The sequence below is a fragment of the Clytia hemisphaerica genome, unplaced genomic scaffold (assembly GCF_902728285.1).
Source record: "Clytia hemisphaerica strain Z4C2 unplaced genomic scaffold, Clytia hemisphaerica genome assembly, whole genome shotgun sequence".
NCBI classification, from domain to species: Eukaryota; Metazoa; Cnidaria; class Hydrozoa; order Leptothecata; family Clytiidae; genus Clytia; species Clytia hemisphaerica.
The window spans coordinates 268,424-283,282 of record NW_027104328.1 but is presented as its reverse complement, the minus strand read 5'-3'; the positions used below and the strand labels follow the sequence as shown (position 1 = coordinate 283,282).

At 35.6% G+C, this 14,859-nt stretch overlaps 2 protein-coding genes across 2 annotated transcripts; both read left to right on the top strand.

Moving 5' to 3' along the window:
• Positions 1 to 3,768: 3,768 nt before the first annotated feature.
• On the top strand, positions 3,769 to 6,068 carry LOC136817713 (major facilitator superfamily domain-containing protein 4A-like). The gene has a single exon (XM_067074034.1). It carries the CDS (start codon positions 3,908 to 3,910, stop codon positions 5,666 to 5,668), a length of 1,761 nt encoding a protein of 586 aa, XP_066930135.1. The 5' UTR covers positions 3,769 to 3,907; the 3' UTR covers positions 5,669 to 6,068.
• Positions 6,069 to 9,534: 3,466 nt separating this feature from the next.
• On the top strand, positions 9,535 to 13,337 carry LOC136817756 (uncharacterized). The gene is made up of 5 exons (XM_067074073.1): positions 9,535 to 9,781; positions 10,335 to 10,510; positions 10,996 to 11,100; positions 11,636 to 11,863; positions 12,528 to 13,337. The coding sequence occupies exons 1-5, from the start codon at positions 9,592 to 9,594 to the stop codon at positions 12,798 to 12,800; spliced, it is 972 nt and encodes a 323-aa protein (XP_066930174.1). The 5' UTR covers positions 9,535 to 9,591; the 3' UTR covers positions 12,801 to 13,337.
• The last annotated feature ends 1,522 nt before the right edge of the window (positions 13,338 to 14,859 follow it).

Genomic DNA, 14,859 nt, shown 5'->3' with positions numbered 1-14,859 from the left:
GAAATTTCTAATGATTTCGACCATCACAGCAGGAATGATACCAAAAAAATCAAAAAATCAGCCATTTTCAGAAGTATTGACAACCCCCCCCTCAAATAGACTCAAATGTGGAGCAATAGAAAATGCTGAATCAGCAAAAATAAATTTTGAGACTCAGGAATGATCCTCAACTACAATAGAGACAATTTCAATGTGAAACTACTATTGATAATTCCAAAAATTTGAGCTGAAAATGCACTAAGTCTCAGAATTCTCAGACATGTCTGAATTTTTAAGAAAAAATTGAACAGGGGTCTTCTCTGAAGTGGCAATTTTCCATCAAAGTATCTCAAAAAGAACAACCAGAAGAAATTTCTAATGATTTCGACCATCACAGCAGGAATGATACCAAAAAAATCAAAAAATCTGCCATTTTCAGAAGTATTGACACCCCCCCCCCTCAAATAGACTCAAATGTGGAGCAATAGAAAATGCTGAATCAGCAAAAATAAATTTTGAGACTCAGGAATGATCTTCAACTACAATAAAGACAATTTCAATGTAAAACTACTATTGATAATTCCAAAAATTTAAGCTGGAAAATGCACTAAGTCTCAGAATTCTCAGACAATCATGGACAAAAGGTTTGTAAACTTCTGCAATATTTGCAAAATACTTCAATATCGATCAAAAACAAGTTCCCAAGAGGTTCTGGGTGCTTTCCAAACCCATTCAAAGCTGTCTTTGAAAGTCACCCACTGCAGTCTAACCACAAGGGCAAACCACAAGGGCTTGATTAACTGGCTTACACCAGTATCAAAACGTTGATTTTTTGCTTGTGGTTTCCCTCAAAAGCAATTCAAAAGCATTGCAATGACTTCGAAAGTGTTTTTCTTAACTTCCCTCCTTTTTCAGACACATTGAAGAATCATTTTACTCTATTTCTCATCATTTTTCACTGAAATTTCATTTGTCTACAACCTTTTGTCCATGATTGTAAGTGGATCTCTCAATCTGGCTGCTAATGGTAGCGAAAACTTAGGGTAAACTGTTAGGTTTTTTGAGACTTGCCCTAAGTCACTCGAGATGGCAACGGGTGGTCACACCCGGCCCCACCTTTCAAATTTTGATCTTCTATATTCAAGGAACAATATTTATGGATTATTAACCGAAAAACCGGTCTCTCTAAGGAAATATTGACCGAGGGCACGTGTGCCCGAGGTCAATATTTTCCAGAGAGACAGGCTTACTGAGGTTAATAATCCATTTATAGCCATGCAAAATAAAGTAATAATAAAGTAATAAAAGTAATTAACAAGTGTATTTTATTGTTCTACATCGTAAAAATTAACATTCTAAAGAAGTCAATTTCATAACTGGTCACTATGGGGAAATATTAAACGGCCACATGACATCAATTATCCAATCAGTTTTCTCAAATGTGATTGACAGTTGTATTGCAGGGCTATAATCGATCATAAAATCCCTTTGCACAAACTGCTACACACGGGGAGCATTTTCACGACATAGTGGCCCCTACTAACTCACTCAAGCGAAAATTAAGGAAATTATTATCACCAACTCAATTTTTAAAGAATATACCTTGTTATTACCCCAGGGCAATTCTAAACTATTTAAATTTCAACCTACCGCGTGTGCGCAACAACAGTGACAATAGTGTTCTACCATAGTAATTATAAACAACCTAGCCTGTTAATGTATTGTTTTAATTTTATTGTTGAATATTCTTTATTATTTTCGGCTTAAACTGTGGAAAATGTTTTTCCTTGGGTCAACCAGGACGTTATCCAATAAACAAACTTGTCAACCTTCGACAACACGAGTTTGAGGAACTAGCATTTTGAGGTCCACCATTAACGTTTATAAATTCATAAAATATCTTACAAATTTTGAAACATAATAACTCCATAGTAAAGTATTGAGGCAAAATAGGATGTATTTGAAAGAATTCGAATAAGATAATGGTTTTAAGCTGTATTTTTTGACTGAGTAAATATTTTTTTATTCTTCTTAATTGTTCCAATTTTTTGATTTTTTGATTTTTTGATTTTAAAATAATATTCCACTCCTGTATATTTTTTCAACAAACACAAAATCGCTATATAATTTGAATTCTATCAAATACATCCTATTTTGCCTCCATACTTTACTATGGAGTTATTATATTTCAAAATTTGTCCAATATTTTGTAAATCATGAAATATATTGTGGAAAACTCATACTCAGTTTCTTTATTTGATTTTTTATGATTATGATATATAACTTACGAACTCACGATGTATCACGTTAATCAGTAAATTGAAAAGTGGTTCAATTGGCTTTCTGTACGAGATTGATATCGCAAAATTAGTTTGATGTTCGGAAACTAAATTATTTATCTTCATCTTTCAAATAATTTCCTATGGTAACTTTTCTTGAAAAGATCTCTATTAATCTGCAGTGGTGACAAAAAGGGTTGTCACTTCACTTTTAACAGAATACGAATACATGTTTTTTTTATAAGCATGTGTCTGCCCCTATATCAGGCTCGCATTATGCTTAGCATTCTATTGTTCTCAAACAATAGAGCCATTGTTTAGGTGCCAAAAACTGAGCCTGCGTATGCTAATAAACGTTATGCTTATAAAAGAAAAAACATGTAAGATGGCAGTTTCGTGCTTGTTGAGAGGATCAAAGAGAAAAGTTTGAACAAAAAGATTGGAAAATAAAGAAGATGACCACGAAGAAGAAAAGAAAATCAAATTCTTGTAGAAGTGCGATAACCACAGCTTTCAGGATGAAGGATTCTGAAAATGTTTTTTATGGATTATAGCCTTTATAGAACAGTTTGACAAAAGTTGCATTGTCTTTTCCTGTTTTTTTGAATTTCGCCTTATTAATTTCGCCTTAGCGAAAGTATTACAATCAGCATTCTTGATAAGGTGGACGAACTCACTAAAATCAATTTATAAATTACACGCTCGTATAACCACGGACGATTTTCGCAGGTCTTCTTTGGATTACATCATATTTAATGGGATAAACTTTCGCGGGGATTAAATTTCGCGATTGGGCTTATCCACGAAATTCAATTAATTTCGAGGGGACTTAATTTCGTGGGTGGCACTATTGGGTGGCATTACTTTCACGATTTTGTGACTTTTACTGTCAAATCTTGCATGTTGGTTGTCGAAGTACACATTATTAGTGCCTCTTTGATGCAAATGACCATTCAAATAGTATTTATTTGACATATTTTAAGTTTTGTTTAGAAATATTTCGCGGATGAGGCCCTTCCAAATTTCCATTGGGACTTAATTTCGCGGATTTTTGCGAATGACACCCAAATTCGCGAAATTTTATCCCCGCGAAAGTTTATCCCATTAAAGTACTTTATAAGAGTTCTTAAAAGTTAAACAACAATTGTTTTTAAATTGGTTAATTTTTTTAGCGATTTTGAGCCTCGTTGTTCTTATAAAATTGTTTCATCAAGGCTCGATGTAAAGAGATTTCAAATTAGCTTTAATCTCTTCTACTTCTTGTTTTTCCCATGCAGTTCAAATTCTAGGCGAAATTTTCGACTTCAAGTCGTCTTGTTAGCTTTAGAAAAGAAGAAATTCAAGGATGATACATTTCGAAATGAAATATATTATCAGTAAATGGTTGAATAAATTCGAACATGTTTGTTACGTAAACAAAACACCGAATATGAGTAAATTTGATTTTTCTTTCTCGAAATATTTATTGTTCCTAGAAAAATAATTAATTTTTTTGAAGCCGCATATTTGTGATAAATTTATCGGCTTGGACAAGGTGAAAACTGACATAGATATACTGTGAAGTGAAGAGAAGATAAAGCTAGAGATACAAAAAGAAGCATGACATGAATTTTACGTAGCTTTTTACGTAATTTTTTGTAGCTGTGAAAATGACTGGTGCCAACAATGAACACAAAAGGCGTGAGTCACCCATTGAATATGGACGCCCTCGAGCATCAAGTACGCCCAAGATACCTAAACGCACCTTACCACTAGATACTACACCACCCCCACAACGTCATACACCGAGGAACGGAGGTGGCATCGACATCCAACTAAACGATACGACAGATGAAAGTTTACAGGCTAAACAACAAATATGTACACCGAAAATCCAGTCTAGCTTTGTATTATGTTGCGGCTTTTTATGTTTTGGATCGTCCATGGCTATCATTGGTCCTACCGTTCTTGAACTTGGATGTTTGACTGGGCAAGATGTTGGCGCCATGAGTTGGGTCTTTTTCGCACAAACTTTTAGTGCTCTATTAGGAGCTATTTTCAGTGGTGTTATTACAGATCGGTTTAGTATTAACTACAATATCTTTTTAAGCGTAGTCATGATTATACATGGTGCTGCATTATCGATTCTACCCTTTATGAGGACGTTAAGTTCACTCATTTTTGTAACTTCTATACACGGCTTATTCGCTGGGATTCAAGACACGGCAACCAATTTACGTATGATTATAATGCACGGGCAAGACGTACCACCGTATCTACAAACACTTTTCTTTTTTTACGGTGTAGGAGCGTTTCTTAGTCCTATCATCGCTGGTAACTTCTTGAACAGTGAATGTAATATGGATCAAAGTGATGGACTTGGTGACGACTTTGCGTTCGCAAAACGTCATGTTATTGCACCATCAAACGGTGTTTCATTCTGGGTCAATAACATTGGAACAAGCTTGGCAACTAATACAAGTACCACAACACTGAACCAAATCACTAAAATCACGACCACTCGTATACATTGGGCTTATTTCGTGATCGCGTTACTTCACCTCATAGTCACTATAGGGCTGATTTATTTATATTTCGTAGAAAAGAAACGAAAACAAGAATTGAACTTATCGTTGGGTATGAGCCGGACAGAATCGAGTATGGATGATACAGCTTCCAAAAGCGAACGTAGTGAAATCGACCCGAACATCAAAACACAAGTTTTGTTCATAAGTTTCTGGATTGCTCTCATGGTCTTCATCTCAGATGGCCTTCAAGGATCTTTTGGCAGTTATATTTACACATATGCTATCAAAAGTGGTATAGGGATTGATACAGACAATGCTGCCTTCTTGAACAGTTTATTTTGGGGTACTCTCGCTCTTGGACGATTATTCGCCATCTTTGTTTCTATATATGTGTCGCCACGTGTTATGTTATTAGCTGATGTAGCTGGGTGTTTAATTTCCATTATACTCATGTTCTTATTTCGCCACCATGTTATATCCCTATGGATTGGAACTGCGTTTTTTGGTTTGTGCTTGAGTAACATATTCCCAACAAGTGTTTCTATGGCTGAAAGTTATTTCCGATTAACAGGCACAATAACATGTTTTTTTGTTGTTTGTTCCGGAATCGGGGAAATGGCCATTCCATTATTAATCGGGAAACTTTTTGACGTTATTGGACCGATTAGTTTCCTGTCTGTTGGTTGTATCCTTTGTTTCACATCAGTCGGGATATACATCGCAGTTGTCATTACAGGCAAGGGGATATCTCAGAGATTGCGTGATATTCAGCCGACTACTCCAGACTTGATTGAAGACGACGATGGAACGCTAATGGAAGAATCGGAAGATAGACCGAATCCGAACGGAAAAAATAACGAGACATTGAATTCTGATGATGTTCTGCATTTACAAGACGAGTAACGAAACCAAAAGAATTATTAATCGGAGTTTCGGACCCTTTCAGAAAAAAAACCACTCATGGTGGGTTGAAGATAAACTTAAAAAAACTTATATGTTCATGGGGGTGACTCTTCTGTTTTCAGGGGTAAATTTTACCATCCAGCTAATCAAATTGATTCAGCTAATCAAATTGATTATTGTCCAAGGGGTAAAACATATTTTCACGTGTGACCATTGAAAAAACATTTTTCCCCTCCAACGCCTTCCCTCAAAAAAAAAGAACTTTTTTCTAGAAGGGCCCATTGGCTGGTTCAAAGATTCTAAAGCCCCTCTGAGTGTAATTGGTAGGAATATGGCCAGTTTATAATTTATTTTCATAATTGGAATTTGTTTTTAGAAATTCTATAGGTAGTGTTTTTAAATTAACTTGATTAAAAAAACTTATTTTTCGTGTATCATTCATTGTTCTGGGTCCCTATCGGCTGCTCGAGTTTTTTTGTTTCAGTCTTATTCCAATAGAATAGAACCGCTCCCATCCTTCTTTATCCTAGGCTGCTAGCACCCACTAACGGATTCGTGATCCTATACGTCCCCTATACTACCTGGGATATTGTAGAGGTCTGTTATCCAGACTATTCTTATCCGTTTTTTGCTTATTCAATTTTAGATAAAATATGGCCTCCAAAAGTTCAAGTGCTCTTTTGTATTCCAGCGAAGTTTTTATTTCGATTATACAAAATTGTCACCTCGCAAACCTACTTAGTACCCCTGGGAAATGGGCTTGAAAGAGATGTTTGAAATATTGGCCTTGTGATTTTAATTCGTGCATAAAACTCCCTCAATAAATCGGGCCTTTTGATTGCAAAAGTAGCGAGATAGATTGAAGACGAGCGAAAAGAAAAATCATATGGCCAAAAAGCACCACTTTTCTATTGGGTGCAAATAATAGGTAATCAATGGCCCCACTGACCTTTATATATCCCTGGACCAAGCTATATCCACCATCTTTGATCGGATTCTTTTTGGAATTGGTACCCAAGAAGAAGCCATTGCAGTGTTAAAAATTAACGTACAACGGCGCTACATCGTCAAAAGTATTCGAGGAAAAGTAGATCTAGTGCTCTCGATGCATTTTCACCGCTATTGAGTAGGGTACCAATTTCAAAAAAGCTCCGATCAAAGGTTTTTGGTTGGCCGGGATGTAACTTGGTCCAAGGATATATAAAGATCAGTGATTGGCTCTCGTTTTTAATTACACGCTTGTTTCTGATAATAATTGGTAAATTTTGGCTGAGCCTAAGATTGTTCTTAAATTTATATTGTTCCAAACAATAGAGCTACTGTTCTGAGGGCCTAAATATGAGGCTGGTGGTCTCATAAAATTGTTCTTATAAATAAAAAAACGTGTACTCTACAAAACAATCACCATCATTTGAAGCGCTATACTATCCCAGCTGTCACACAACGTTGTTTCAACGTCTATCTAACGTTATATGTACTTTCGGAACATTAGATAAACGTTGAAAAAACGTTGTGTGCCAGCTGGGATCCAATACCTCAAACGAAACGATTTCCTCATATTTTTTCAGAGAGGATTGTGTTTGCATTTCTAATGTCGCTACAATCAAGGTCAAAAATTGTGAGACAGAAAGGATTACAAGCTGTCTCCCCCCTTTCCCCCCATTGGCAATGTTCACTGAACGATGAGACGGCCGTACACAATGAACATTGCCCTTGGGGGGAGGGGGGCCTTTATTCAATGTTTTCTCAGTAATTTCAAGTGGTTTTCTCAAACATTAAAGTCCATGATTGTAGCACGAACAAATGTGTTTATTCGTTATGACCTTGTCAAATATTGTACTTTCTCTATAAGCCTTCCTGAAAAAAAAAACAGAGAATAGAATTGTGTTTTGTTTTTCAAAATTTCCCTAAGAGCAAACCTCGTCAGGACATTTGAGAAGAACAATACTACTTAATTAGAATGGGAAATCTGGCTCATTGGAAAACCCATTAGAACACAGAAATGTTCCTATTTAAAAGACAATGGATTAAGTATATCCGGGATAATAAGCTGCATGTTTTTATTAAGCAAGTGGGTACATCTATATCAAGCTCGCATTATTATGCTTAGCATTCTATTGTTTTTGAACAATAAAGTCATTGTTTGGGTACCAAAAACTTAACCTGCATATACTTATAAATGTTATGCTTGTAGAAAAAAAAACATGTAATTTTGTAATTTTCCTCACCGCGTATCAGTATGTAATAATAGCTTCAGTAAATTTTTGCATGTCATTTTGTTAGTAGTGGTTGTTTGGATGTGCACATACTGGTTGTCATAAATCTTAACGAACTTAAGTATTAGTAAATACTTTACGACGAGGAGCGACTTTCGTTCACCCTTTGATCACGAAGAAACTCCTCTGTAGAATAAGTGGGAAACATGGTTCAATGGAGTCTCCATAACTCGAACAAATTTGCACAAGTTAAGGAAATTTTGAGTTAGGTTTGATTTAAAGAGGCTTCACATATATCGTGTATATCGTATATTAGGAGGCGGAATAAATTTGATGGAGTAAGGTTTAGAAGGCATATTAACTAAATGGACCATAAAACTTTTAACGAGTTAAGAAGACAATCGAGTTATAGCTGTATATCATGTACATCAAATATTAGGAAAATTCGAAAGCGGACGTAAGTCCGGTTCTGAGTAAACAGTGGTGGAGGTGTTTTCTGTGTTTGCTCGAAACTCTACCACCGCTATCGTAAACTCTATGCATATCTATTTTCTCTCGTCTACTATCCCTCTAAAGGGCAATGGCATATCGTCTACAAACAAGACATAGTTCCCAAAGAAAAACATAAGCTTCTAGAACCCATCATATTTGCTTAGACCGCTGACATCATTAAACGGATTCGTGCTCCTCGCTGCAGTTTTGTAGAAGTCTGAGACGATACATTTGTGTTATCTGATGCTTCAAAGTCCCTTTTTGTAGATGACGTGGAACTTAAGAAGGCTGACATCCACTAACGGATTCATGAACCGTAAACTACCTGCGGTTATGTAGAGGTCTTAGCTTAAGACAAATCTTTGCTTTGAAAAGGAGAGAAAGACGATCCGTCGGTTTCATTGCCTTTTTGACATTGCAGATGACGTGAAACTTGAGGAGGTTGTTTCCTGTTTTTGGTTGAAAAATTGATAACAAAGCGCACTTTGATAGAAATTCGAGGGGAGCCTTTGTTTCTCAAAAACAGTATGACAGTTGATTCGTATCCAATAACAAAACATAGGACTGTGCATTAAACTTTTTTGCTACTGAGCTTTACGCACTTGTTTACAATTAAGGGAATATTACCTTCGTTGTTACAAAATTTAGAGGCGGTTGGCTCGTTAACGAGCCCCAAGCGGTTTGCTTGATGGCGTGACAGGGAATTTTTTCTAGCGTGATTACGTGATGTGAAATTTTTTGAGCTGTGATGCGTGATTTGGACTTTTTTCAAAGGGATATGTAATTAGAAATGAAAAATGATATTATAGTTTTTTTGCTGATTCGTGTTATCGTGATCAGAGTTACCGCTTGGGGAGCCTCGTTAACAGACAACACAGTACGTTGATAAATTCGACATTTTAGAGCTTAACTTTTTATACCATTACGTGGGATATAACTACAGTGGTAATGGTTTCAAAGCGAGGTAGTTGCTGCACTCAAAATAGTTCATGAGACGGAAAATTTTGGTGGACTCTCAGCTGGTAAATATCATGGGATATGGGAAATATTGATAATTTCAATATGGGATATAGATTTACCTGTAATAACCCTTTATTCTAAAGTAGTAAGACCAAAAAGGAGAATTAACAAATCTACACATTCAGATTCTATAATTACAGTGTACAATCAAAACGAAAGTATAAAAAAACTAAGAAAAACTTATAAAAAGCCAAAATGGCTCTTTCGGTAGCTGCGACTATCAGAAAAACAAGATGTTTGTCCAATGTTCGATATTTTGGAGCACTGGGTACTAATCTTCAAAGGGGACTGGTAACCAAAGCGCAACAAGATGAGTTTGAAGAAAATGGAGTTATTTGTTTGAGAAATGTTTTCAATCAGCACTGGTTGAAGACCGTCGAGAAAGGTAAGAATCCGTTAACCGTTGTTCAACCTCATATCATTAGCGTTATTCTACAATAATTCAAACTTTTTTGAAATTACAGTAAAAAGTTTTCATTGATCAGCTCTATAATAGTGAGTTTATGTATTTACGTCCTTTTGAGGACGGTAGAGTGACTGAAACAATTTGGAAAAACCCGCACTTCTGACCTGCAAAATCGAGTACGGTAAAAGTGCTGATTTACCGTCGTCCTTCAGATCGACATGCCTTAGGCGTAAACAATAGAAATATTGCAGCTGGATCTGATAGTCTCCAGAAGGGAGGGCTGGCTCCCGCTGCAGAACCCGTTATTTCATCAGGCCGAATTCTGTATTATTAAAAACCTTTCGATATTGCAAACCTTGCCGACCTTTAGAGCTTCAGGGTCTTTGAAAAAAATTCAATTGAATACAAGACAAGCAGAATCCTAATTTATCAGTCTCATACCTTAATTATTCTTGGCCTGAGGCAGAAACAAGCTGACCTAAAAATTTCAGATGAGGCTTTACTCTTATTCTGATTTTCTTTTTCCGTTTAGGAATTCATCAAAACATTTTATCGCCATCTCTCCATTGTGATTGGCTAACAAACGAAAAAGATGGGAAATCTTTATTTTTCAACGATTACTTCAACTTCAATAACATTTATGAATACAACTCATATGTCAGAGAATCACCAGTGACAGAAATTGCACAAGAAATCACCAACAGCAAGGTACATTTCAATCAGAAATTTTCACATGTAGCATGTAGCATGAGAGTTAGACAATCGTTTTGGTCTACCATTTGAAAGGTTTATGTCCCTTTAAATCAATTCGTGAGGATCTGGGACTTAAAGTATGGGACTTGGTATTTTGACTGTTTCAAGCATTGAGTTTCAAGCCCGAAGGGCTAGAGACAAAACTTTAACCCTTCTCAGGCAAGAGAAATTGAAGCAACTTATGTCCTATCCAAAACGCGCATAGAACACACCGTATTCATGACGACGGATTGTATCTAGCGTTTGTGTAAAAACTACTCGTGGGCGTTCTGGATGGGAAATAAATGGTTTCATTTCCCATTCAGGAGTCTCGCCTCTAGCCCTTCGGACTTGAACTCCATTGTTTTCTACTCAAGTCAAATAGGGAGGCATGATTGTCTTTAGGAATTCTTATAATTTGACTTGTGTGCTCATTTTAATGACTTTTCTTTCGATTACAGAAGATGGGTTTATTTCACGAGCACGTGTTTTACAAAGATAAAGGATCCATGAGAGAAACACCATGGCATCACGATCAAGCATATTATCCCTTTGATGGGAACAAGGTAAGACTAAGAGATTGTAAACCGACAATATATTGATGTGTTGGTACGCTCCAAGAACCTTTTTTTCAACATTCTCAATCGCCAAGTACACATTTTTTCCAGCCCCTGAAATTAGCCAATTTTATTTCACTATCTCGTAAAGTAAAAGGTTTTTAGATCACCTAAGCATGGCCGAAGATAGCCCAATATGGAGCATAAATATGGTATAATATCAGGGGTGGTCAAAGCGAACTTTTCAGAAAATAAATGCTAAGCAACCCCATCCCTGACCCAGAAATTAAAGTGGCTTATAAGAAAGATGTGTAGCAAGAAAAGTACAGGTAGTGCATTAAAACTTCAGAGAAGATGATAGATAAGAAAACTGTTCTTTACTGATGCAAATGTGACGTTTTTTTTAGCTTGATTGACACTGGATGAGTTTCGCATACACTGAGTTACACATCAAAATTTCACAAAAGTAATTTCGAAACAGTGTCGGGTTTTTGATCGATCACGGTTCCACCAATCATTTCATTTCATTTTACTTCATTTCTAGAATTGTTCCATTTGGATGCCGACACGCCAAGTCAGCAAATCGTGCAGTTTGAAATTCATCAAAGGTTCACATCACATCAACAAATGGTTTGTACCAAGACTTTTCAAAAGTAATGAGAATTACATCGACATTGATGAATTGCCACAAGAGGAGCGTGAGAAAGCACATGATATTAGAGAAGTTGTGGATGGCGTGAAGGATAAAGATATATTGCAATGGCATCTCCAGGTAATTGAAAAATTTATTATATTATAATTTTTTATAATTTTATAAAATATTTATTGCTAGACAATTTCACCGACCATTATAACCCTGCGTCACAGACCCGCTGTGACCCCAGCCCCACTGGAAAATTTGGCAAAAAGTTCGTCTTTCCCAGTGCGAAATTGACTTTGATTTCAGCCCCATTCGAAATTCAATGTTTAAAAATTGCACTTCATAACCATCCCGACTGGATTTTTTAATCTTGGAACAATAGAATTTTTATCCCCATTGAGATTTAAATATAAATTTTTATCCCCACTGTGGGGAAAAGTTTCACCGGGGCTGTGAGACAGGGGTGTGTTGTAGGGACAGAAATACCGGAAAATATATAAGCTTAAGCGCAGAATTATGGCAGTAGGCGGGGAGAAAAGATTTCAATGGCTAAAATTCTCAGAAGAATTAGAGTGTGGTGGTGAGGTCCAGCATACACACTTTATATGTCAGTTATTGTTGTTTTCTGAAAACAAGACCTCGTGCTCAGTGTACCTTAATACACCATTGAACGCACTTATTAAACAAAAAAAATCAACTTCATCCTCCGCGCGGCCACAAAATTTGAGAAATTCTTTTGTTTGTTCTGGTTTAATCAGTGTTATATTTAACCCACTGGCTTTCTCTTTGATTTCAGCCTGGAGACTGTCTCGTGTTCCACATGAAGACAATCCACGGTACAGATTCATCTTTTTCTAATCAAAAGAGGATCGTCATCTCAACTCGGTGGTTAGGCGAAGATATCACTTATTGCCAACGACCATGGCCTACTTCACCACCTAAAGAATTTTTACCGAAAGATTTGAATTTTGATGATTTCATTGTAGAGAATAAACATTTTATGGGACAAGTGAAGAAAATGTATAATGATGGTGAAGAGGATAAATTGTATAATAGGTTGTCAAGTTAAGTTGGACGAGTGAATGAATTAATGAATGAATGAGTATGTGAGTGAGTGAGTGAGTGAGTGAGTGAGTGATTTTCTGAGTGAATGAATGGATGAATGAATGAATGAGTGGATGATTTGGCGAATGAGTGAAAAAATATAAGCGAGTGAATTACTTAACCCTGCTGGTGCTCATATGTGGAAGTTTCATGGAAATCGAATTATATTATCAGGATCTATTGAGGGGGGGGCAAAATGTGTCCCCAAGGGGCACCAAAAGACCCTGACACCCACGGGGCAGAAAGGGTTGAACAATAAAGAAATGAAGAAAGAGGGAAAGTAAACATTGAATGAATGAAATGGTAATGAGTAGAAGAATGAATAAATTTGATAAATTTGGAATTATTTAGAATAAAAGATTTTAGTCAACTGTAGCTTCATATTGAAGTCTAAATTTTGTATCATTTTATCATTTTATATTTTACATGTATAAAAAATAACTTTTATCTTAAAAAAGTTTCAAAATAAAACTTTTGATTCCCAAATGGGTTAATCGGAAAATCGAATCATTTAATTCTAATCCCGATCTCCCGATAAATCCTTTTACCCACTATTACACGATTCCTATTAATCACTCGAATCCCGATTTCCCGATAATTCACTTTCAATATCGAATTCTTTGTATCCCTGACTATACAAATCCAAATCCTTTTCGTACAACCCCCCCCTGTATGGTTATAAAATGGAATAGCCCATTTTATGGCGTCGAGGTTAAAAATCTACATTAAAGGAAGAAATTTTTGTGGGAACTTAATTTAGTGGATTTGGTCAAAATCTGGCAAACTATAAGTTCGCGCGAAATTTAATTTTTTCCATCATCTGCCAAATTAAATTCCCGCTAAATTTAAATTTGCTCTATTTATTCTTCCAAATTTGTGCTATTGCAGACTTTCCTTTTTTAATAGCGTTTTTTGGACAAAAATGTCCTTCGTCCACCAGTAATGCTTTCCTATCAATTTTCTTTGTTTCAGCTATAATCGATTTTCGCCAGACAGTCTCAGTGAAAAACCACCCATACTCTTTCTCAACTGCAGGAGTTAAAAATTTGAAACAGTTAATTTAAGTGTTAAAAAGTGATAAAATGATGCGTGCCTATTAAAAATTAATTATCGAGTGTGATAAAAAAAACTAAAGGAGTAAAATACTATTATTTGTCCGGTGGGACATCTTTAAAATTTTTCAATAAATATTTGTTGATGTGTCTACATGTGGAAATCAATTTAGTTCTTTTATTAATTAGTACAACCATGGTAACAAAACTTGCAATTTATGCTTAACCGAAAAGTACCACATAATCACATCCAAACAAAAACTAATTAAAAAACTAATTTGATTTTCATTTACATCTGATGATTGTTGCTGTAAGCAGCATGGAACTATTAGTAATGTGTAGAACATTTTAAACTTGTTAATGAAATATATTTGATTTATGGAAGCCCTATCTTTGATTTTTGGATTATTGGTATCATAGTATAAGAAAGCCGCGGCTGGAATATGTACCGCATTGTCTTTTCAGTTAATTGCTGTTCTATCTATGTCTCCGAGCTTTATAAGAACATCAAGATTGTCAGTTTATTATTGGTAGATAATTTTGGAAATTTTTCTCTTATTTTCCTTCACAAAACGTTTTTTTATTGCTAGATATCTTTGAATCTGTACCCAATAGATTACTTGAACTGATTTTGGACATATGCAGGGGTATTTTGTGGAAACGATAGTTTTTCGCCAAAATTAAAATTATAAGAACTATATTCAAGATGACAAATTTCCGGTCAGTTTGAATGATAAATTTTAAAGGTGCTGGCTTGAAATTTTCACAGAATTATCTTGATGTATTATTTCATTGATTTCTAAAAAGATTTCACTGAAATATTGTGAAGGCATTTCGAGGCACTTTATTGATTTTTGAGTTCTTTCAGCCCAGCCATTTTGTGCTTGTTTAAATTTCTTATTGTTAATCTTTCCTGCACAATGATTTTATAATGCAAGTGTATTATCATCAAGGGCATATCATTAATGTCTA

What these genes read in the sequence shown, in the direction of transcription:
- LOC136817713 (XM_067074034.1), top strand. Translation starts at nt 3,908, where the DNA reads ATGACTGGTGCCAACAATGAACACAAAAGGCGTGAGTCACCCATTGAA.
- LOC136817756 (XM_067074073.1), top strand. Translation starts at nt 9,592, where the DNA reads ATGGCTCTTTCGGTAGCTGCGACTATCAGAAAAACAAGATGTTTGTCC. An exon ending in GTTGAAGACCGTCGAGAAAG is followed by an intron (nt 9,782 to 10,334) that starts GTAAGAATCCGT and finishes TTTTCCGTTTAG; the next exon opens with GAATTCATCAAAACATTTTA. An exon ending in ATCCCTTTGATGGGAACAAG is followed by an intron (nt 11,101 to 11,635) that starts GTAAGACTAAGA and finishes CTTCATTTCTAG; the next exon opens with AATTGTTCCATTTGGATGCC.